This window comes from Chroicocephalus ridibundus, chromosome 2 (genome assembly GCF_963924245.1).
Source record: "Chroicocephalus ridibundus chromosome 2, bChrRid1.1, whole genome shotgun sequence".
NCBI classification, from domain to species: Eukaryota; Metazoa; Chordata; class Aves; order Charadriiformes; family Laridae; genus Chroicocephalus; species Chroicocephalus ridibundus.
Window position 1 is genome coordinate 41496808 of NC_086285.1, and position 24055 is coordinate 41520862.

General features: G+C 38.5%; 1 protein-coding gene across 4 annotated transcripts in view; it reads right to left on the minus strand.

Annotated features, from left to right (window-relative positions):
- ZNF385D (zinc finger protein 385D) overlaps positions 1-24055 on the minus strand; it is a 447035-nt gene that overhangs the window by 139339 nt on the left and 283641 nt on the right. For all 4 annotated transcript variants that reach the window (XM_063325173.1, XM_063325175.1, XM_063325172.1 and 1 more), the window contains exon 3: positions 2706-2848. In XM_063325173.1, the coding sequence (XP_063181243.1) occupies positions 2706-2848 (143 nt within the window). The remainder of the gene's footprint in view (positions 1-2705; positions 2849-24055) is intronic.

The following is a 24055-nucleotide window of genomic DNA, read 5'->3' on the forward strand; positions in this document are numbered from 1 at the left end:
AGGCTGTTGAAAAGTGGTCAGTAAATGACCGAAACTCTGGACTTCCTTCCAGCATCTTGGGAAGTATCCCGAAGACGGTGCCAAACTCATTAATTTCTGTGGAATTGTGTGAGGGTCAAAAGGTCTTTAGAATTCCATTTCCTAAGACACAATCTATGACCTTGACATCTCAATCAAGAGTAAAGCTAATTTACCCACAACATAGAGAACATCCAGTTTGGGTGTTTAGGGTTCTGGGTCTTTTACTGATCATCTGCTTGGCCTTGGTTTAGCTACAGAATGTAAATGTTTCTCTGCTGACAGTGTAGGATTGTCAAGGAAGTCAACAAATATAAAGCATTATCAACAGCTACCACTGTTCATGAGCATGCATGTTTATGAAGATCATTTTTTGGTTAAACACTTGTTTTCTGTCTCACATTCACATACTTAAAGGCCTTGTCAGAAGTCCTAAATAAAGTCTAATATGACTTCTGGGTTACCTTTTTCTTAGGCTGATAATGCTCAGCAGCAGCTGATGCATCCCCAAAAGATTCGTCAGCTTGGAAAGAATTTCTGGTAACATGCAGATCTTCTCAGCTAGCCTACATGTTTGGAGGATGCCATTAACCAGCTCTGGCATATGAGCTAAACATAGCAGCGTTCAATAATGTACTGTTCAGAATGAAAATGGGAACACCGAGGATGACGCTGCACGTCAGCACACATGATGAAAAGGCAAAGGTCACGTTGCAAGGCAAAGGCTATGAGCAGCAAGGCAGGTGACAGCAGCTCTGATGACAGCATCCTCACACTCAGGACTGACATATTCATCAAAGGTGGACTTGGCAGACGGCCAGACATCACAGGAAGCAGGACTTTGCATGGGAACAAACTTCAGAGTGCTGTTAAAAAGGGCTGCTAGTCACACTCTAGAAACCTAGGCTCAGTTTACTGAAAAACTGAAGAGACGACAAGTCTGTAAAGTCCAACTTCAGTGCTTATATCAAATGATACACTACCAAGATGATGTTCAGGAATAACAGGGTCTTGAAAGGAGTCTATTTTTACTTTCTTATTTCCAAATTAATACAAGCACATCTTCCCCCCCTCCCCCAAGATAATTACAGTATAAAATCAGTCTTTGTAAGAAAGAAAGAAACTGCAAATTTATGGAACTCAAGATTAACAATTATGCATTAAAATCCATCATTAAAATTGTATTTGAATTACGCAGAGTTAAACAATTAGAAAAACAATCTGAAGACTCTGAACTATGGAAAATCCTGAAAAAAAACAGAAATTCTAATAGATAATTTCTAAAAAGTCTTCTGGCCTATTGCATTAAATACAAACAGTGATCACAAAGCAAAACTGGTAAGAAAAAAAAAGCTAAAGCATACTGAGCAAGTCTAATGGCTTATCCGTTTCATTATGAGTTATCAGTAACCTGGTTAAAACCAGCACTTTTTAAAACTTTGCTGCATACCTACATACATTTTAAAATTTGACAAAGTTTCTTTGTAATAAAAAGTTTCTTTGTAATAATTCTTTGACATATTGTTTCTGAGAATTTTAAGACTTGCAGCTTATAGCTTCTCTGCTCTCTATTAATGCTGTGAATTGCTTGAATTTAAGACTGCATAAATAAATATTCTTGACGATTAGTTCGTTTTAATTACTTTAAAGCAAAATGCACATCCATAAAAGATAAATAAATGAACATTTAATTATGGAAATTTGCTATTGATTACTACAAATTGCTTCTAGAATGGGCATGTTCTTTTACTACACTTATTATTGTAATTAAGATTTTTGCATGTTAACTAAAATTCTTTTGGCATGGCAATTTCCATCCCTCTCTGTGTCTCTCGAGGTAGGTAAGCACACACATTCTTAATTTTTTTTCTATATCTAGTATATGTAAATAAGGGAAAGAACTTCACAGAATATGCTCATATTAGAAAGGGGCATAATTCTATAAAGTCAAAATTAACAGGAAACTAATTTAGACTTTTTTTTTTTATTTTAGAGCATTACACATCTCAGCCAGAAACAGCCAAATTGAAACATTCATGACATATGTCAGTAAAATAATGAAAATACCTAAGAAGAAATAAGATTTCTACAGTCATAGATAGTATGACTAAGTAAAAAAAAAATATTAAAGAGAAATCTAACTTTTTTAACCTAAGGCGCGAGAAATAAAATATCCTAACCTGAAAAAAATACAGTGGATCTTTTGCCAATGAATAGATTACATACCAGCTAATGCTGTTCTCATTCTTACTTTAATTACCCCAACAGTTTTATCTTTTGTAGCCCCTCCAATTTGTAAATTTTAAGCATTTCTCAGGAAGCCTGTTAGAGATGGGATGCAGAATGCCATCACTCCAAGAGTTTCACTCTTGTAGCAAACTGCAGGTTGGTGAAACTCTGCACATCTTAAATCAGAGTGGGAAACTCACAAGCCCTGGGACTGAATATGGCCTGCAACGTTACTGCATGTCACTTGGGATCATATCATTTTTTCCTTCTACATTACTTCTGGCTAACTCTCCGCTAGCCCTTAATTTATGGCCTACCAGCGTGTCTGAAAGAGCTATTTGGCCCTCAGTAAGGGAGAAGATATTCCAGCACATAAAATTCTACTTTGTGCCCTCTTGAGTCTTCCATGGAAACTGTGGCTCACTGAGGTGGACAGTAACTGTTAGGAGTGTACTTACTGCATTGAAGTTGGGGAAGAGATTGACTGCTGCGGCAGTGTCCAGAGGAAACGGAAGAAATGGTTTAATATCCAGCGACGGCTGCAATGGTGGAGCAGGAGGACGCACTAGGGCTGGAAGAGCAGGGCTCTGGCATGTACCACCTAGGTGTAGAAAGAGACAGGAGGTGTTCAGCAAATACTATGGTTAGGAAGAGAAAAAAAGCCAACGCAAAAAAGCAACAATAAAAAGCCAATATTGGATTAAACAAATATATTTTTATTTGTCCACTAATTACTGCATTACTGAAAAACAGCACAGCTGACTCGGTGACTGTTGGTTATAATTCTTTGCCAGTAATTGCTTGAGGTATCAATCTATCGTTGTTTAAAATCAGCTGATAAACCATATCTCCCCCTGGATTATCTTCAGCATATGTCTGACTTCCCTTTAGAACTTCAGCTAGTCTCATTCTGCTATAATTTCAGTGTTTCTTCCCAGCCCTATTGCTCAGCCCTTCTAAGGCAAACTGCTCAAGAACGAAAAGAAAAACAACAACTCACTGTTCAGCTCAGCAAAAGTCATGCCATTTGTAAGCTTTTGATTTTTTAATTAAATGCTCACTCATGCAGTTTACAGCTTCAGCATCAACCTAAACCTCACAAACACAACATACCTTGCTGCCTCAACAGTTGATCAAAAGAAACCTAAACTAAGAACAATTTCAGCGGCCACCAAAACTCCGTTTGTGGGAAGGTACCGACAAACGGTTTCTGCTCTTGCAAAGGGTGGAGCTGATTCAGACTTTGTATAGCAGAACGCTCCTCCCAGCTAACGCTACCAACCACCAGCTCTGTGGGAACATAATGCAAATGAAGAAATCCCCTTGCATACCAATAAGCCGCTACCTGTTTGCAGCAGACCCTGTTCTACTTATTTGTTTGCCCCTTGCTGCAGCCAGCTAAAAGCTGGAAGGATCCAAGCCCATCCTCTGCTTCCAATGTCTCCCATGTTTTGGTTGCACTCCAAAACATCAATTCCCTGTTAATTAAAGACTATTTGGATCCTAGGAAACTGTTAAAATATGCCAGTGTTCTTCTAATCTGAGAGGCAGGCAACAGACTGTAAAAACCTGCTGGTAAGAGTCCAAGAAACATTTAAAAAAAAAGAAACGTTAAGGGGAGTTTTACCCCACTCACTGAAGAGAGACACAGGCAGACAGACCAACAGAGGAAGAGATCGGAAATCTGTTTCTTTTTTTCCTCTTATACATACAGACACTTCATTAGACAAGCTGCATACATTCTTTAAGAAGCCAAATATAAAATAGTCAGAATGATATATAGAATCTCTCCGTATTTGGCCAGCAAATCTGCTAACAAGGTTTGCAATTTAATGCATCTAATTGAGGGCTAACAGCACAGGATTTAATTAACCAGTTGCAGCAGATCATCCACAGTTCTGCTTCTAGGTATAAAATCAGCTGGAGCCAAATTTTCAAAGACAGTATTTTTTGCCAACTTTCAGCTCCTCTGTGCAGCATTTCATTAAGAATCATTGAAAGGAAAACATTACCCACTAGCAAACTAAAGGTATTGGATTAGGGTTCGCTCCAAACTCGTGCTAGTTTTTTGCCCCAGAGTAACTGACATTTTTGGAGTCATTTCTACATTTACTTTAATGTAAGAGTGTACCAAATGCAGCAGCTAAGGATATGCCAACAGAAAAGCAAAGGGCAAGCAGCTCTGCTTTTCCTAGCTCACCAGCATAGAATCATCAAGTATTTTGTGATTGCCTTTGGTTTGGCAATTGCTGCATTCCCATGGAATTATTACAGAAACAGTGTAAAACTAAATTTAACAGGTCAGGATGACAATAAGGTAGTGTCAAACAGGCCAATGTTACCCCTCTGAAAAGGAAAGGCCCATAAAGATATTATCTTTAGATGCTGGAAATACTTATTTTTTCTCATGTAAAGCTTTTACAGATCATGAAGGGAAGAAGTCACATACAAATCAAAGCATTACTAAGACATCTCCAGGTTGTGTCTGAGATTGTACAGAATCACACAGAAATGCCAAGGTGAGCATTTGCCTGACAATAGCAAAGAAACTGAAGCTGATTAAACACCCTCCAACTCACAGATGCAAAAGCAAACTGGATTGAGAAATATCAGCTATGCTTGGGGATCCAGCTCGTCGAGCGTATTGTCTCAGTGCTATGGAGAAGAGCCTCGCAGGTTCGAATTACCTGGAGCAACAGCGTTGCTATCCCATGCTCTTCTACGATACCATGCCATGAAGGATGAAATAGTTCTTTCTGTGATCCTTCCCTGTGGCATGACTAGGCACTCACCCACCTGCCGCTGCCAGCCAGTGCTGCACAAAGTCATCTGGGGACGGGAACACGCTTTAAAAGGAAAAATTCAGCCAGCTCTGCAGGACCTTGGCTGGGACTCAGAGCCTCTGGAACAGAGTTTAAAATCTACCACAGTCCTGGCTGCAGTGGCACAGAAAATGAGTATGTTCAGGAGCACAGCTGCTCTCTGTTTTTACAATACTGTCAGACATGTCCCTTAACGACGGAGCATGTGATAGGTATCATGAAATCTGAGCTTTTGCTTGAAAGAAATTCTCTAATGTTCATGGCTGCAAAAATGAGCTTCTCTTTCCATTTAGCATGGGCAGAGTTGTACTCTAGAACCAGCAACAGAAAACCCGAAGCAATGGCAACCATTTTCGTGACTCAGCTTAACTGAAAAACCTTTGGACAACATTTGGGAATGTCAGCTTTACCATTTAATTCATTAGCAGAGGGACGGAGAGGGGTAGAAGGCCACTGGGAAGAGTTCTTGAAGAGCACGTGTAGAGAAATTCTTATTGTAAAGAAGGCAGCATCAAGGGCAGAAATGATGACAGTAGGAAAACATAAGAACCTAGGGAAAACATGAGAACCTAGAAAGCCAAACTGAAGGGAGAGGAAGAGGAATGCACTAAAACTCATAAAGCAGAATTTACTTTGTAAATCAGCGGTGCTATGTGTGACAACACGTTACTACAGCAAGACATCGGTGCTTTTCAGCTTTCAGTATGACTGAACACTGTGTCAAGGTGAGGAACCATAAAGATTGCTTATGACTGGTTTTGCGTTCTGTAGGATAAACTTGTACAGAAAGACCTCCATAACTTTCCCTGTGGAGATGCAACACTGTTGATCAACACACAACGAAGGCTCAATGTCAGCCTTTTTACAGACTTCCTACCAGCAAAGTTTGGAGTTGCACTTCGACGAATAAAGCTAGGATAACATCCCACACCACTGACAGGCTTTGTCCACAGTCTGTGCTTGATGCTCGGTATTATTACCTGAAGTTCACACAGACATCCTTGCCAAAAACTAGGTGCATGCCTGGCCTGACTTAAGAGGTATAACAGTCCCCCCAAAACATAGGGCAGGACAGGTCTAAAGTTACATTTTATGTGTAGCATAATTACAATCACAAATTACAATTTCTTAAAATAGGAGGGTACTAAAGTATTTACTAATTCCAGTGTTACAAGCTAGTGATGTTATAGTCTAACATCTTTCTAAAGAGGAAGAGTCTTTCCAGTCCATTCAGATCCTAAATGGGAGATGAATGTTCCAGACACTTAGGAAATTAATGTCACTGCTTTTACCTTAATTTTCTTTGTAGGAAGCACAGGAATAATACAACCTAGAAGCGTAATTAGCTCAGCATTTTAACCAAGATTGAAGTAATCGTTTGTTCCTTCAATTTTCAGGCAATTTAAAACACGGGCAAGATAATCTCTTGGCCAGAGGCACTGGCAATACATCCAAGGAAATCGTGAGCAAACAAGTTGGAAGAAAAGCTTGCTCCAAACCTATGCCCCTTCCTATATCTCATTGAGACAGTTTTTGAGGACTTCCCCCAGTCTCAGTCAAACTGTGGATTTTTACACATGGATGCACTTTTATGCCTCCAGTCACATCTAGACATTTTGCGCTACCACTAGGTAATGTGTTTTGCAATAACTTTTAAGTGCAGTCTAGCACGCAATACAGAATTATGCTCTGAGCGCACACAGCCTATGCCGTGCAGAGCTGAGTGTGCAACGTGAGGTTCACGCCGTTTGTGGCATAGCCTACGCAAGCGGTTCTCCTTCAGAAACCACTGGCGATATGATCTTCACCAGTGCAACTTCTTTCTTGCCTCTACTCAGAACCAAGGGAAGAGAACAGAAACATTCAGGTGAAGACACAATTCCTACAGATTCACCCTCAAACTGTCCATTCCATTCCATAAGGCCCTTTCACATTTCATTTGAGTTGGAATGTGAATAAATACTGGGAGGTTTTCCCCCAGTTTTGATTTTAGAGACCATGTTTCACTATGGAATTGAACATAGATTTTTAAAATGATAAGTCTTTCCAAAAAGAAGAAACCAGATTTCTTTAAAAATGATGAAGTTTTGACCTTATCTTAAAAGGCATTTTTGACACAATTCTTTACAAAAAATTAACAGCTTTGGGGCAAATTTTTGCTTTCAATGAAAAAGCATTTTGTGATAAGAAATTTTCCCATGCGAATTTTTGTGCCCAGTTCACCTGAAATATCCCTCAGATCAGTGTTAAGCAAAGAGTATAAACTGCTGTAAATACTGCCCCTAAACTCTGGATTAAGAGAAGCACAAAGACTGAATATGCATGAAGGAAACAAAAGAAAATAGAGTAAACAGACAGGATAGAGCAAGTTTTTTTAATATATCGAATAATAAATAGTTTCTGGAGGAGGTCAAGATCCCTGTCCCTCAAGTCCCCTAACATATACAGCTCAACAATTTGGCAACTGCATATTGCTATATTTTATGACTTGGCTACAAGAAAGATATGCTACATCTTCCCCTGCATAGCTTTTCCTCATGCACACACTCATTCCCAATTGTTTAAACTCAACTGCAGGTTTAGTTTCCAGAAAAAGAATCACAAGATCTATTATCAAACAGCCTCTCCTAAGGAAACATTCAGCCTAAATTTTGCAGACACAAATAACGCAGATAATTTTTTTCCAATGCATTTGGAACTTGTAACTGGGCAGGAACTCTAAACTAATACCCCATTAATCTAAATCTTTTGCAGCTCTTCCATCACTAACTATTACCGCCATAAACACCGATTAAAAAAGCAAATCTCTGCAGAATTCTATTTTCATTCCTTCATTACTTTGCAATTCTTTCCTTCTGGCCATGTGTACAGCCATTCTCAATACATCAGAGACACCCTAAACTAATGTTCAATTTCCCTTCTGTCCTGGAGTCTGAGTTTGTTTTCAGTATCATAATTTGGTTTCTCCAAGATATGGATATTCCCAAGTTTTCCACGCCTTTCCGTCACGCCTCTCCCACTATTTCCATGATAGCTTATTTGAGTCAAAACAATACACACATTGTGCCTTGGCAGAAGCTCAGAGAACCTTTCAGCTGGTAACTTCAAAAAGTATCTTTAATATTTTTTTTTATATAGGATCCTAATATCTGGCAGTTCACACCCAGTAAGCATTACAAATATAACTTAGAGAGCCCGAGCCAAATGAGGATTTATTTTTTTTTCCTAGAAAAATTTCAAGAAAACTAGCTCAGGATATTTTAAAGTATAAAAGTGAAGAGACATGTGGGGAGCTCATGCTCTATCTTATAAATGCTAAGAAACTTACATTTGGATAACTCCGTATCAGCTCGAACTTTTAATTCATTATGAATTTAGTTGGCCAATGGGCCAAAGAAAAGTTATATTTGAAAGGATTTTCTTCAACAAGACAATAAAGACATAAGCAATTAAGAACAGTAGGCTAGCCATGAGCAATAATGAACTTCCTTTATCGAAAATATTAGACATCATATTTAGGTCTTCCGTGAATCTGATACAATGGGAAATCTAAAGACATCCAAAGACAAAAGAATAACCTTCTCATGGATATAACATAGACAAAGAAACATGAATTTTAGATCTGGCATTTAGGAATTAGCTTAACACAATTTGTCAAGACCTATGGTCACCAGGGTACTCCCTTTTATCACTGTATGACAGTCTTCATTTTTGCAAAAGATGCGTTTCTTAAAAACTACTGGATTGTCACTTTAAAGGTAAGTTCAGTTCCATAATAAGCACTACCAGTGATCTAACCTGACAGGGCAAAATAGGCTTCACCTAATCACCAAACTACTTATTAGTAGCTATTATAGTACCCAAGTGACTAAAACATGAGCTCAGCATACAGAAAGTTAGCTAACGTGCAACCTGTGCCTTTTCTGTGCACAAACACATACACTTTTTAATTTTAAATATTTAATTTTAATAGGCTACATTTATCCCCATAATATTCTACATGGGCTGAAAGGAGGCTATGTGTGAACAAATGATGCCCGCTGAGAATTTATTGCTCAGAAACTCTATGTTCTGACCATTTATAGTGTTTGAACTCAGCTCCTTGTAAGGGTTTTTTTTTTTTATTGTTGTTGGGTTTTTGTGTGTGTTTTGGCGTTTTTTTGGGTTTTTTTTTTAGGAGGGAAAATGAGGATCTTAAAACAAAGTGGTTTTGACTCCTGCATTGTTCACAGACTTTTTTTTTGGAGAATGCCTTCATTATATAATAAACTCAAAAATATTTAAAAAATGAGGATACCTACATTTAAACACTATATTGTTTCATGTAATCTTAGTTTCAAAAAAAAAAAAAAAAGAAAGGAAAAAACCCAACTGTATTAAGTATTTGACACTCACTAGAAAAGAAGAACCCTCAAAAGGGGGCTCCAACTACACTGGCCTTGATCCCGCTGACTCTCCTGAGACAAGTTGAGGATCAAGGCCACTTTGTGGCAATACAAGCTTTCCTTTCATAGGTTTTGCTGTTAGTAACGCTAACAGTGGCTAGTCACTTTGAAGAGGATGAATGCAACACTGTCTCAGCTGTGGAGATCTGCAAGTAATTGATTTTTCAGTTCACTGGCCAAACCAAAAAATAAAGACAATTAGGGGAAAAAATAAAATCATTGTGTCAGCTGAAACATTTCTGTCACCCAAAACAAAATTCTAGAGTTTGTACTTGGATACTTAACCATTTTTATTATTTAAAGACCGGCAAATTTCAAACATCCAAACCCAAACAATTCAAAACTACTCATTTTAAAAAGATTTTCAAATATTTTCTAAACTCTCTCCCTCTTTTCCTCCCTTCCTTTTTATAAAAAAAGCAAAACTCTTCCAGTTTGGCACAAATCAGTACCCACTATTTATTTATAGAGTGCATTTTTCAGCACATACAGTATTCACCTGGAAAGTTTGAATCAGCTCTGGTCACTTACTGCTATTCAAAGTATTATTTTGTCTAGAGACAATATTTATCCTGTGATTCCTGCAAAGTGAGCTAGTTTAGAAAAATAATTCTTTTTATTAGTGTTATTAGTTTTAGAAGCCTGAGGCTATGCATCATACCATTTTAAAAAGTTTTTTCTTTCACACTTACTAGCATTTTGAAAAACCTAAAATCATATCTCCTGATCCAAGAATTTTGATTGAAAAATGTACCCCTCTGTGCACTTAAAGGAGTAAATTTCTCTTTTCGTTGTGTAGAAAACACAATGAAACTTTTTTTTCCCCGTGAAACTACTATTATGATGCTGGACTAGTAAAATGCAGTGTCATATTTGCATGAATACTCTGGTGTCTGTTATCTCCTTTCATTATTGTCCCTTTAGTAAAGAAGCTTAGGTTCCTGCTCCCCTTTTGCAGCCTTATTCCTTCCTGTTCTTCTGCCATCATCCATCTGTACTAACAGACAGGTGGGCCCAGGTTACAGACAACAAAGTCCAGTCTGTCTGAATAGCATCAAAGTGCACAGCACTGTGCACACCTTACCCACCTCAGGTCAGAGCCTCCATGAACCCCACAAAGTATCACCCCTTTCCCCTCATATCTAGAATAGGCTATTGCCCACAGAAAACACTTTGCCAATCACAATATTTTTTCTTATTAAATAAAATCTACTGAAAAACCACGATCTGAACTTCAGGACTTAACACTGCCTAGCAATGAATTCCACTAACTCGCTACGAGCAACATAGTCTATGGATTATAAATTGCACAAGGGCAGCAACGAAGCTTTTCATTTTAGCAACATGACCTACCTAATTGAGCTCTTCAGAATCCTTTGAGGTTTTATTCCAGTTGGTCAGACAAATTTGGATGATTTTTTTTCCCTATTGGAAGCTTTTGGATCACTGAAAGTTAAATTATCTAAAATGAATGTTCCACTTTCTGTAAAGTTCTGGCCGTTTCTAGTAGAAGGAAACAACAAGAAATTGTCCAAATTGGCCACTTTGCTTATTACCAGCTTCCCATACCAAGTACCAGCCACAACAGCTACCGGAGAATCAGAAAGCCCAAGACTGCCAGCATCATGGCTTTGGAGAAGACAAAGAAGAAAAATGCCCATGAACCTGAGCTCTCCTCCCTCTTGAGGAAGACGGAGCTTTTCATGTCTGTTTGCCTTACAAAACAAAATCAAGTGTTAAAGACCCAGCAGCCTTATTTCTCTCCGTGCAATTCTGGTATTAATTCTCAAGACTATCCCCACTTTTCAGCTAGGAACCTAGAACGGATAGCATAAGGCACCTGCTCACAGATCACACAGGACTCTGTTGCAGGTCAAGGAATTGAGCCCTAGGTCCCTAAATTCAGTGCTCTGAGCACTGCAACATCCTTCCCTGGTTTTAGTCTAGGAGTTAACTGAATACACTTTCGCCTGAGCCAACTGAATACACAACTTTCACTCAGACTTGAGTGATCTCACAATAGCAAAGACAATGTCAAAACCTGTTCTTCCTTCTCAGCCATAACTTCTAGAGGGAAGATGAGTGGACCAATGAGTCCACATCTGCACTAAGCATTCTCTTTACTTTTGTCAAACTACGTATTCCCAGCTCTGTTCTGCAGTTTCTCCCCCTACTGCTCATGTTTTATCCAACTTTTTGCTTTCTTTAGTAAGAAAGGGAATCCAAGGAAGTGAAAAGCCTGCCTTGCCTAGAGTGGGCTAGAAAGATATATAGACATTCCTACCGCCAAGCAGTAATGCCAGGCAACAAAAGTTTGTCTGGCTATCAAAGGAAAAACAGCTTTCCCTTTTCTTCTCAGGACCATAAGGTCTTCATCTTGGCTAGCTATTCCCACGTAAAGCAGCTACCCACAGTATGATTTGCAGCCTGCAGCAGAAAGATTTGCATTCAGACTCAAGATAAGGTGCATCTTGAGGTGCGTGGGAAGCATGGGGGTTTTCAGAGGAGCACTGCAATCCGATGAAGTTAGAGGAAGGACACAGTGGTACAAATGTGCGTTTCCCCAAAACTGCATCTACAGTGTTTCTCTACAGCTCTCAGCAGGTAAAGAAATTTTCATGACGGGTGCTAGACTGACTGCACCATTACCGACTAGTGCATCATGGATGTCTCCTAACCAGTGGGTCAGAGTATGTGGTTAGTGGCATCTACTAGAGAGCTACTAGACCTTACCAGATCTAACTAGGTATAGGCCCAGCAAAAATGACGTTACAAACTAAATGGATGTCAGTATTTAACGACAGGGAGTAACCTGCTGACGGGCACTAAGACCTACCCCAAAGGGTGCTCCCCTGGGGTCACAGCCTCCCAATAGATCCTAACCACAAAAACTGAAAGAACCCCCCCACCGTAAATAAATAAATAAAATAAAGCAAAAATACCAGCATCAGCCAAGTATTAAAAAAATCACATTAATTTTAAAGCTTTACACTTTTTGACGTTTAAAAAGATCTTTGACCTGGCATATTCTGCAGTTGGATTTTTCTGATGTTTTTATAAAGGTCATGTTTATGGTATAATGAGCACAGATTTCCAAGGGTTATTAATCAGAAGATCACTGTATTGCAAACGGATTTTCAAAGAATTTTTCATTTTTATGATGAATATATTAGCAATTTTAAAAGTGCCATTTTTCAAAAGCATGCTTGGGAAAGAAAAAATGATTAACTTCTGATGTCTTTACTTTAAATGAAACAAGCATACAACTGAGACAAATATATAACTAATACCATGAAATGGACACACTCCACTAGTAAACTCTATGAGGATAGTGCTGTGCAGCAATGCCTCTTCCATTTAGCAGTGGGAAAGCTCGACTTCAGCAAGTTTTATTAATAATTCACTGGAAATAGTTTTTACACATTTTTAACTGCATAGTGCAAGAGTAAGTGGAACTTAATGCCAACAGTTATTGCATGTTTCCAGAGCATCACGTCGCTCTTCTGCTAGCTGTCAAATCTCTCCTGTTTTACTGAATAACAGGTAGGTTGACTTGGGAAGTGACTGAGTTAGGAGAAGGATGGCAGAATTGAAGTCAAAGGAGCAAAGTCTGCCCCGGTCAAAGCTAGCTCCAGAGAGAGAGAGAGAGGAAGGGAAGGATGGAGAGGGGTGCACAGAGAAAAGAGTGATGGAAAGTCTACGGTTATGTAGATCCATTTGGCTGTTGGTCTTACACGTAGCACACTACAATGCGTGTGAAAATACCTCCGTGAATTTATGCCAGTTTTGCACGTACCAGGCCCAAGATTCCCCCCTGAATTAACCTTGCAGTTTTTGCAGACATAGGACCAGCTATATATACGTACATAACAAAAATGTATACTTACTGAAGTAAAACCACACTTTATTTTTATTTCCCCTGCATAAAGACACAAATGCTTACACAATACATCAGAAACTATTACAGTCTCAGAATTTTTGACTCACAAAACCCAACATGTATATTAAAAACTATTACGTTTATGGTCTTTCATAGGTATGCAAAAGAGTAAGTGGTATCATTTCTTGCTGAACATTGAAAAAGTCAAGTGGAACCAAAAGCACAGGGTTTACAAATGGATAGAGAGCACGGGCACAGCAGACCAAAGTGAGTTTTAAAGGACAGGCTTCTGGTTATAAAGAACTATTCAGTTCTTGGTAGCTTGAAAGATGCTTGTTAAGATAAATTATACATCATATCATCATTTTTCCTATATGCATTCCTAAATTAAAAGCACTGCAAGTTATTTGACTCAGGAACTTTTCCCACCAATGAAATATCTGATTTCCCACTCTGAATGAAAAATCTGAAGTTCTTAAAGAAAATTAAAGCAAACCAGCAAATATCAATACATTTCATACTATTATTTCACAGGATGTAAAACCAGAAAAAAACTATTAGATCACGTGGACTGATTGTCTCTAAGCCCCAACACATTACTTTTCATAAAACTTCTACTATACTTTAATGAAACTAAACCAGTTCAGCCCTCAGGGGACAGAGCTGCTTGTGCAAAAAAAAACAAGAGCCTGAAGCTCTGTCTGTGACCAAGACTTTCTGGAAAAAGAAGCTGACGAGAAATTGAAGTTATCTTAGCAGGCAACCCATGCTTTGTATTGAGAAGCAAAGAAAAAACAGTTCTTGGCAGTCTGCTGTCCCCACAGAGACAGGCGAAGAGAGTGAAAAAACGTTTCATTAACTCTTACTCTTAAGTTTGAGCTTTAGTGGAACAGAATTCTATGCCACCTCAAAGCACACATGCACTATGTCCAGCAATGATTAGTCTCTGTATTTTCATCAGCAGGGCAAAGGAAAAGGAGAGGAGGAAAGGAGAGGGGAGGAGAAGGAGAAGGAGAAGAAGGAGAAGGAGAAGGAGAAGGAGAAGGAGAAGGAGAAGGAGAAGGAGAAGGAGAAGGAGAAGGAGAAGGAGAAGGAGAAGGAGAAGGAGAAGGAGAAGGAGAAGGAGAAGGAGAAGGAGAAGGAGAAGGAGAGGGAGAGGAGGCATTGCACTCTGGGGAGAGAAAAATCTTTCTATCTCCTGTTAAGTACCACCTGATACTTGAAGATTAGATTAGAGCCATTCCCTTCACATTAAGCAGTTGAGGTCATCTTATATCACGCTGTCTTACGGAGATGTGAAATCAGATGTTGCTTTGCTGCCCCATTGCCCAAAATTGAAGGTTAACTACAGTGACTGCAATATAGCAAGTTGGGCACGTGCGTAAGACAAAAGCACGCACACTAACAAGCTAGCTGCCTTCCAGCATGAAGAGATGAGTCATTTGATTCACCAGAAATAGCAGATCATCACCAAATTTCTTAGAACTTTTGCTTTGCTGTACCAATCAACACATTGGCCATTCTTCATTTGTCTGACAAAGACTGGGGATGCAAATGATTAGCAGGCTCTGGTCTGCAGTAGAGCGTTTGGAGTTCAGCAAGGGGTCAACCATGAAAGGAGAGCAGGTGCTGATAAAGCATAAAACCTTCAAGACGATGTTAAGGGCAAGGAGTTTGCATCCGCTTTGGGAGGGGGGAAAGTGGAGACAAAAGAAAGGGAAGCAAAGGGGAAGTAAGAAGGCAACAGGCAGAACAAGAATGGAAATAGAAGAATGGGATGTTAGAAATCAATGTGAGAAATTTGAACCTTGGCCAGAATCAATTAAACAGATGTTTTATGGAAATTCTATATAAAGACACAGATTTAGTTTTAATAAAGTTTAAATAGGACATGTTATAACACAGTAAAAAAAATAATAATTGTGTAACTGTATTGTATCTAGAAAATACTAACATCATTGCCAAAAACTATTTATTGCAATCACATACTGCTTTCGTGCAATTCAAATGATTATTTTTTTTTCTTTTTAAACAGAGATAAATATGTGCCATATAATATGCTGGAAAACAGTTTCTAGGTTTTAAATCACAGTATAGCCTGACGAATAAATGTTTTTATATCTTTCCAAAAACTGTGGGATTGTGCTTCCATAGCCATAGTTCCAATCAAGAAAATAGCAACTCCACAAACTAGTAAGTCTTTATACTCAAAAAAGTGTAAGCAAAAATAAACACCATGATGCAATATAACAGACAAAGAGATATAACAAAATTTTATTAGGACTAGCGAAGAAAACACTGGTTTTCCTATCAATGTAGAGTTCTGTAAGACCATCGGCCTACACATACTAATGCTGTGGACTTGGAGTTGAATCCAACTCCCAACAAATCAGAGCAGGGAAGACTATTAAAGATTCCAGTGAAAGGTGGTCCTGCGAATGTTTTATGGCACAATGAGCTCCTCCTCCTGAGTATCTATGGTGGCAGACTCAAGCGACAGAGCTCAGAGCCATCAAATTCTGGTTCTTAGCAAGACTCCCCGAAAATCTGAGTAACACCGTACTGCCAAAACCAGTACAAATTCCAACGGCACGACAGCTTGAAATAACAGAGTTTGACTCACTCTCTGAACATCTAAGTGCTCCGCTGCACAAGCAGGGTACCTTCTTTCTCACTAACAGATCCCAGCCATGACCCTTCTGCAGAAGAGGAAACCACGACAAATCAGACTATCCTGAATTCACTTTTATAAAGCTGTCTCTTCATTCTCTGTCACAGGTGACCAGTTTGAAACCATGTTTTATGCCAGCAAGAAATAAGAATCCCATCTCCCTTGAATCAGGCCCTGGTGTTGCACATGCCCCTGCCATCACAAAATTACAGATAACTAATCATAATTATTTTTCCACGGCATTTTGGTCGACGCTTTGCTTAAAGATGCTATTGCTTATGAATAGGAGAGGAGAGAAAACACTGTCAAATTTAATTTTTTTCTATGTTGCAAATTCTGTAAGAATTTATATTCTCTGCAGATCTGTATGTAAGCTACATTCTAACACCTACTTATTATGGAAGCAAATCCTTATAAAAGTTTCGAAAATTGAAAGAAATTAAGGTCTGTATTTTACTCAAAGGCCCATGCTGAAGCCTCTTCTGTAAGTCCCCAATGCCTCAGGGAAATGTCCTAACAGTTGGGCTGTTGAGTAACTGGGGATACTTGCACAATAATCTCTTTTTGGAGCGGTTTAGATTTGTGTAAATGTGTATTCACTTCACGAAGGAATTTAGCTTGGGTTTCCAGCAGCCCACAAAAATGCCTTGACCACAGGGCTAGTGTCTTTCTGGGAAAGTGAACACATTCTTTTTCAGTGGAGAAGTTCTAACAAAATGGCTATTTATAAAGAAGGGCTATGGAAACTTCAATTTTGGCAAGCATACACCTGATGAAGCTGATTTAGGCACATGCTTTGAGAGCTGGAATACGTGGCAGTTAGTAGGTTGACTGTCCTTTTCCTGACACTTGTGAAAATGCTGGCAGGTCAACTTTTTATATCTCTACGTAAAACATACCTATAATTTAAAAAAAAGTTTTTCAAGCAAGGAAAATTATCTCCTGTCATTCTCTATAGGTGGGGGGAAAGCACCATTGCTTTTGCAGACAAGACACAAAGGACAAAAGAAATTTTTGTCCTATTTTCCAGAAACACAGACATGTCAGGCCCAATTTATCTAATCCATGACATGTTGGATGCTCCAGGCTGCATCCACGGAAATAGATAAAGGCATGTCCTCCACAGATTTAATGAATGGGAATCCCTGCCCCTGGCTAATATAAATTGTGCTTGTTGTTGGGTAATTCTGTTGATTACAACCCAGTTACATTTACACATGTACACATAAGAGTTTTCAGTAAAGTAGCGTAACTGTTGCCCAAAAAATACAAACCTAACCCAACAATATGTTCATATTTCTCTAAGCTATATGAAATTAGTGATGATTTTTCAGCTTTTCTGTATCCTATCCAGATGTTCCTTTAGTGCCTTTTACTATCATGTGACATAAACTATTCCATGATACGTTATTATTCACTCCATTCAGAACTTTTTCCTCACCCAAAAAGCAAAGACATTTTTATTGGTTCTGACACAGATTTTTCCGTAAGGTTTCCTGAGTTGACCACACAGCTCGTAGCTGTAAACGAAAGGCTGCAGGACTGTATCTTCTGTATCTTTGGTTACCATTTTATACAGGTAAATTTCTAAAAGAAAAAAAAAAGAAAGAAAAAAGAAAAAAAAAAGGACAAAGGAAGAAAAAAAGAAAAAAAAAAGAAAAAAAAGGGCAGTTCTATAAAAAGTGGCAAGGAATGGTCTGCATACCAATGTGCAAATTTCACCACTGGTTGGGATGGCAAGGATGGTGGAAGGGACAAATACTACTCATCTGCACTTTGTACATAGGTCAGGAATAGCCTGAAACATTCTCTAAAGAAAAAGGAATATGATAAGAGCTCAAGTAATAATACCTTTCCTGGCCTGCTCTTCAGTCAGCTTAGTTATGTTCTGGTCCTCTATCGAGGCATCTTAAAACGTTATAGTCCCTGTCCCAGGAACTAAACATAAAAGAGAGATATAAAACATTTAAATAACTTTTTAGGGAGCCCCCTTCTTCCTTATGCAATCACTCTGCTCAGAATATTTCCTTATAACCCTACATGGCTATTAAAATTTCATTTTGTGTGCATCGCAAACTCAGGTTAGACATTCACCAATTTTGCCTTCACAGATACTCATGGTCCAGAATTCAGCATTTCTTGAACTAACTGGAAATATATCTAGAAGCAAGGCTAGGATAAAACAACCCACCTCAAACAATTCAGTTCGTTCCATTCAAAGCCTATCTTTCATCTACCTCATTACTAAGGCACTGGAAAAAAATCAAGCCTTGGGCACAACATCCTAAAACTGTCACTCCACAGGAAAAAAAAAAGTCTCAGTTGATATGTTCTATTTTATTTTTAAGCGTCTCTCTGCTAGAAAGACAAAACAAAACAGAAGAACTAACTTGCTTTGGTTCTGCTACGTAATACAGTTATTTGAGAGATACTAAAGCAAATATGGTTTTTGAAAGGCATTGCTAGTAGGCCTCGTAAGCACGATACAATAGAATACAGTACCAAGAGGGGAAGAATTCCTATGCAGACTTTTCTGATAATCCATGTAGATCAGAAGGATCAGAATCATGCAGCTTCATAACATTAAGTCTAGCTATTATAATTCCAGATGTTATTGAGCATGTTATACGAGAAAGTATTTTCTATGATCCTTTTAAGTCATTGCATTGCTTTCCTTTGACTATTTGGAGTGAAGTTAAAATCATCATTTGACTTCTTTGCATCACATAATTCTACATACTCCTAATATTTTTATTACTTTTTCACATTAAAACAGAAAAGTAATCCACTCAATTTAGGCAACAGACATTTATTTTAATTGAATTGTATATCAAATACTTCAAGTGATTTCTCAATGTTTTTATTACCGGAGACAAGCAAGTCACCCCCCTCCAAACCCTACCATCTTTGAATTTTAATAAATTTGCTACATTAATCTGATCAGAAGAACGTTACAATATCTGGGATGCTAAGAGGGCAGCACAAGTGCAAAGAGCCTTCAATGGAACCACGCGTTGACAAGTTGGATCCCTCCCCACATCCTCCCACTCTACCGCTAAGGACTGGAAGGAGCCTCGCGTACTCTAATTATCTTCGCTTTCCATAAGAAGTAATCTTACAATACATTTCCAAGAAAATTAAATTATATTAAACCAGTGAAGTGAGCCAACCAATTGTCAGATTGCTATAGAAATGCAAGGATTTGCTAAGCCACAGACAAACCTCGGTCCTACAAATACTTCTGCATATATTTAACTATTCCAATCCCTTCCATCAGTGGAATGACATCAGAAAAGTTAATTCTTTTTTAATTCATGCATGCAGAAGTAGGGTCTATCTCTTATTTGCATGGCTCCATCCAACTAAACACTCAAAATGTTCCATAACAATGAGTTTTAAACAAAGAGAATTGCTATTCTACTAAAAAAGAATTAAAATTTTATCAAGGGTGCTCAATTTGAAGGATGAATCAAAACCCCGAATACTTGACCCGCATCACCATATACAGGAGACAATTTGTTTGCATAATCCAGAATTTGGCACCACTTTATTTAAAAACAAAACAAACTCACAAAACACAAAGAGGCACCACATAAGAAGAGAAATGCATCATGAAACTGTAAAAATAAGATGAAGGTACTCTAAGCCTATTGCTATGGACACACTGAGACTTCCATCTTTTCTTTCTAACATTGCATCTTTAAAAAAGAATAGGATTATTCCAGAGACAAGAACAAACTTCTTGGATCCAGAAATAGCATTTAAAAAAAAACAACATATAAGCTTACTGAAAAAGACAGTGTGTTGAGAAAAAGAGGCTTATCTCTCCCGTAGCATAATTCTAGTGACTTAAGGAGAGTTACATTGGGCATTAGTTTGAGCTGTAATACTAAAGGACAACTATTGCAGTGCACTGAATCTGTTTAATTAGAGGCACCAATTCAAGCAATGAGGCAATTTTGCATGCAAGCCTCTCAAAAAACCTGAAACCAAACACAGATTGCCTGTTCAAGGGTTGCATTCCAAAGCCTACGCTTAAGCCAATTTTACAGATCTGGAGTTGCAACTAAACATAAATCACCTGATTCACAGCAGAGCGTTTTGTGTGTGTTAACCTGAAACGCTGAGAAAATTTCAGCAGATGCGGGCCAAGCCATGACAAAGTTTAAGCTAAGATCTGCACACCCTTCTTCAGCCCCAAACCACCGATGCTGGCACAGTTCTTGTGTCTAAGTATCTGCATTAGCCTGGGACCTCACACTTTCTGCTCTTCTAACTCAGACACTGGCTATCTCTAGCTCCATGGATCTGCTGCCTTCATTTACACATTACAGAAAGATGTGATTTAGCATCTGAGAAAAGACTCTGCAAACCTGTATTGCTGGCTATTCTGTTTCACTTGGACTTGGGGAGAATATGTGGTAATCTTGTCCGGATAAAGATAGAATTTAAATGGGGAGTGTTAGGATTTCTTTATTACACTCTTCAGACAGCTAAATTATACTTAAAATGGGTTAAGAAGACCTAGAGCACACACAGCTGTTTGGTGTTGCTATGTAGATTCTGTTGCTACCACATGTGGAAAAAAAAAATCCAGATTTTATTTCTCATTTAACCTACCATTTAAGTTCACAGAAAGCATCAAATGACTCAGGTGTTCAGCTACATGAGCATTTGCAGTTCCAAAAGTGGTAAAAGTAAAATGGATCTCTGTGTCCGAGGTCAAGCATATTAACAGAACTGTTACGAAGTGCTTAAAGTTGCATGCAGAATAACATTGCGGCACGGACGCAAAAGTAAGTAATGCAGAGTTCACATTCAAGTTGCCCCACTGTGAACTCTTTGACACTGATTTTTCTAGAGCATTACCGATGCCAAGTCCGGCCATGCTACTGAATTGATAGACTCAGACTACCTAGACTGGTGGGGACCCCAGAACAGCCAAAAAGAGACTGAGAAAATCACTATAATTCATTGTCTGATGGCTTGAAGAGAACAGGCCACTTGCTCTTGCAAGTAAAAGCTGAGAACTTGACTCCCACCAGAACATCTCTTTCTTGCATCAGTAAGACCCTTCAGTGTTGCCCTATAACTTTCTCTGCAGATGTAAGCAAGTTGGTTTTAGCCCATTTATCTTTTTTTGTTAAACAAGCCCAAAATGCTACTACTGGAAAGCCCCTTGATGTTAAGTTTGCCAACTCACATGATTTCAGGATTCTTCCTCGTCACTGAAAGCTAAGAAAAAGTGGCATGAGGTAATTCTTAGAAGGCTACTGCACCCTGAAAAAAACATGTAAGGCAGTGGATGCACATACACACCTGAGGGGACTAGAAACCTTTTAAATTTTTTTTCCATGGAAATCTATTTTTGAGAATATTTTCTTAAGTTACTGATCGTACTTTAACCGCGTGGGCAATGACCACTTATTAGACATGATTTAGTACAAGTTTTTCTCTCTTTTCCCTTAAAATTCACTATAAATTTCAAATTCACTATTTATTATAGCAGTATAATGTTATTTGGCCTTTCCAAAATGACACATTCAAAAGTCAAACTGACATTCTAATTACAAATTAAAGTTTCCTTGTCACTAGAAATTCTTACCCATATACAATTTGAATACACGTCCGTTCAGCAGCTCCAGGCACACAATTGAAAATGTTAAAATCTTGGAGCCTAGAAATGAGCTTCTCCCACACGCAGCTTTTTCTGGCTGAGCTACAAACCCACAGAAATGATAGCTTGGTATGATTTGTGGTCAGAAACTTCAACAGAGCTGTATGAGATGATGCTCTAAGAAAAACGTTAAGCCTCCTCTGCTTGGAGGGTGGGGGAGAATGAACCTCAGCTTTTCCTTGCTGCTGCTGTTCTGCTTAACTGGTGTAGAGTCTGTTAACTGGAGAAGAATCACCATAAACTACTAAACTATGCATTGAATTGTCCTCATCTCTTTAATGATATTGCCAATAATGTACCTTAATGAGACAAAAAAAAGCATCCTAGTTCAACAAATCACTGGAGAGGTTGCCCCCTTGAAAGTGAACAGAATTTAAATAGAACTACTGTGAATTAAGAACCTGTACGTAACCAGGGGAGCTTGCAAGGCCCCATCTTATCCACATAGAGGAACTCCTTGCAAATGTAAACCTAAAAAGGACAGTTATGGTAGCTTTGCTTTTTCGTGGGTTTTTGGGGGGTTTGTAGGGTTTATTTGTTTGTTTTGGTTTGTTTCTCTTTAAACAAGAATAGGAATCAATATGGACTTAGAGACGTACAGAACTAAATAGTTCAGTTTACTTTAGAATTTCATATTATTATTATTGGCATTGTTGACTTGGTAACAGAAATTAATAAAAGCAATAACGACCATATTTTGTTTGCAACTGAGAGCTGCTTGCTAGCTTCCGGAAAAGGGGTTGATGCTTTAAAATCACTTCCTAAAAAACCACAAAAAAAATCAGCATAGCTTTCATTACCTGTTAATCCCTGAGCCTTTCTATGGAAACCATCAAAGCTCAGGCGGACAAGGGAACCAATGGAGCCTTCCCTCACAGGTGTGCAGAGCTCCTCTAGCATGGGGAGACCTGCAGCAGCACATTCCCTCCTGCAGGTGCATCTTGCTGTAAGTGGGGCTCGCCGTGCAAGGCCAATGCAATTCAAGTTATCCAACTACCCAAGCTCATGTTTCCATCGCATTCAGTGCTTCATCCGGTGAAGAGATGGGAAACAACTCTTTGAGCAAGAGCTGCAACCCAAATGGATAAACGCTCCCTCCTGTAATTCCAGGCTGGTGGCAGGTGAGGAAGAAACACATGGCGACCATGCGGCTGGGCATGACAGCATCCTCCACCACCAGTCTGGGCTGCCCAAGTGGCTGTCAAAGCTTGACTACACTGCTGATGATCAATTTAAGATTTTAAAGAGCATTTAATTCACATTTGAAATTATTGGAGATATTAAACACAACTGTTACAAATTTTTTGACAGTTACCTTAATTAGACTATGTCTGATTTAATATTTCCAGCACAGTTGAAACTCTTACTTTACTGGGGGCCATGGAAGCTTCTCAGCATGTTAGGTCTGGTAAATGAAATCGAGTTCAAGCAAATTTATTAACACAGTCCAACACTTTCCACAGTTCATTACAAATAATAATTACTTTCTGAAAACTTCCTCCTTCACTATGAAGGACAGATCTGACTCAGTAAAAAACAACACCAGTGAGGAAAGCTCAATTTTTGCTGAAAGATTCTTGAACGTGCACGAGCTTTTTTGTGTACCTGCCAGCAGTTGCCACACATACGTTACAGCAACAAGTTTCAAAAACTGCCCGACTTCTTTCAGACAAACCGTCAATATTACCTCAACCAATATGCTATGAAATCAGATCCCTACATTATTCACTAGAACTGAAGTTGGCTACATAAATAGAAGAACCTGCAAAACTGGAGATCTGCCTGTCACAGGCACCTTGGAAAGTTTTCTTAAAAGATTAACTTATCTATTACTTTAAACATTCTCTAACAACATTAGCCATCTATTACTGTGAGCTTCCTAAAAAGGGCTAATAGTTTAGAATGAACATGTTTTCTTCTTATCTTTGAGATTCGGAGGATATTAGCTCAACTGGGGTCTTTCAAACAGATATTTGATATAAAACATTCATAATTAATTTGACTACATACTGAGGTCAGATAGCACTATTTCTGTTTCCAGGTGAATCTTAAGTGAGCTTTGCATTGCTGAAAATGTGCTGGCATAGCTTTTAACATAAAGCCTGCTTTAATAAATTACAATAAAGCATCATGCAATTATTATTTTTGTGAATTTTCCTGTGATTAAATCTTCCTACTAGAAATGCACAACAAGGTTACACAAATCACATGAACGTTGTTAGTATAAACTGAGGAACATTTTAATAGTATTAATTGATAATGTTCTTTCACTACTAAGTATCATCAAATACTGCCTACCTGAGATAGTTCTGT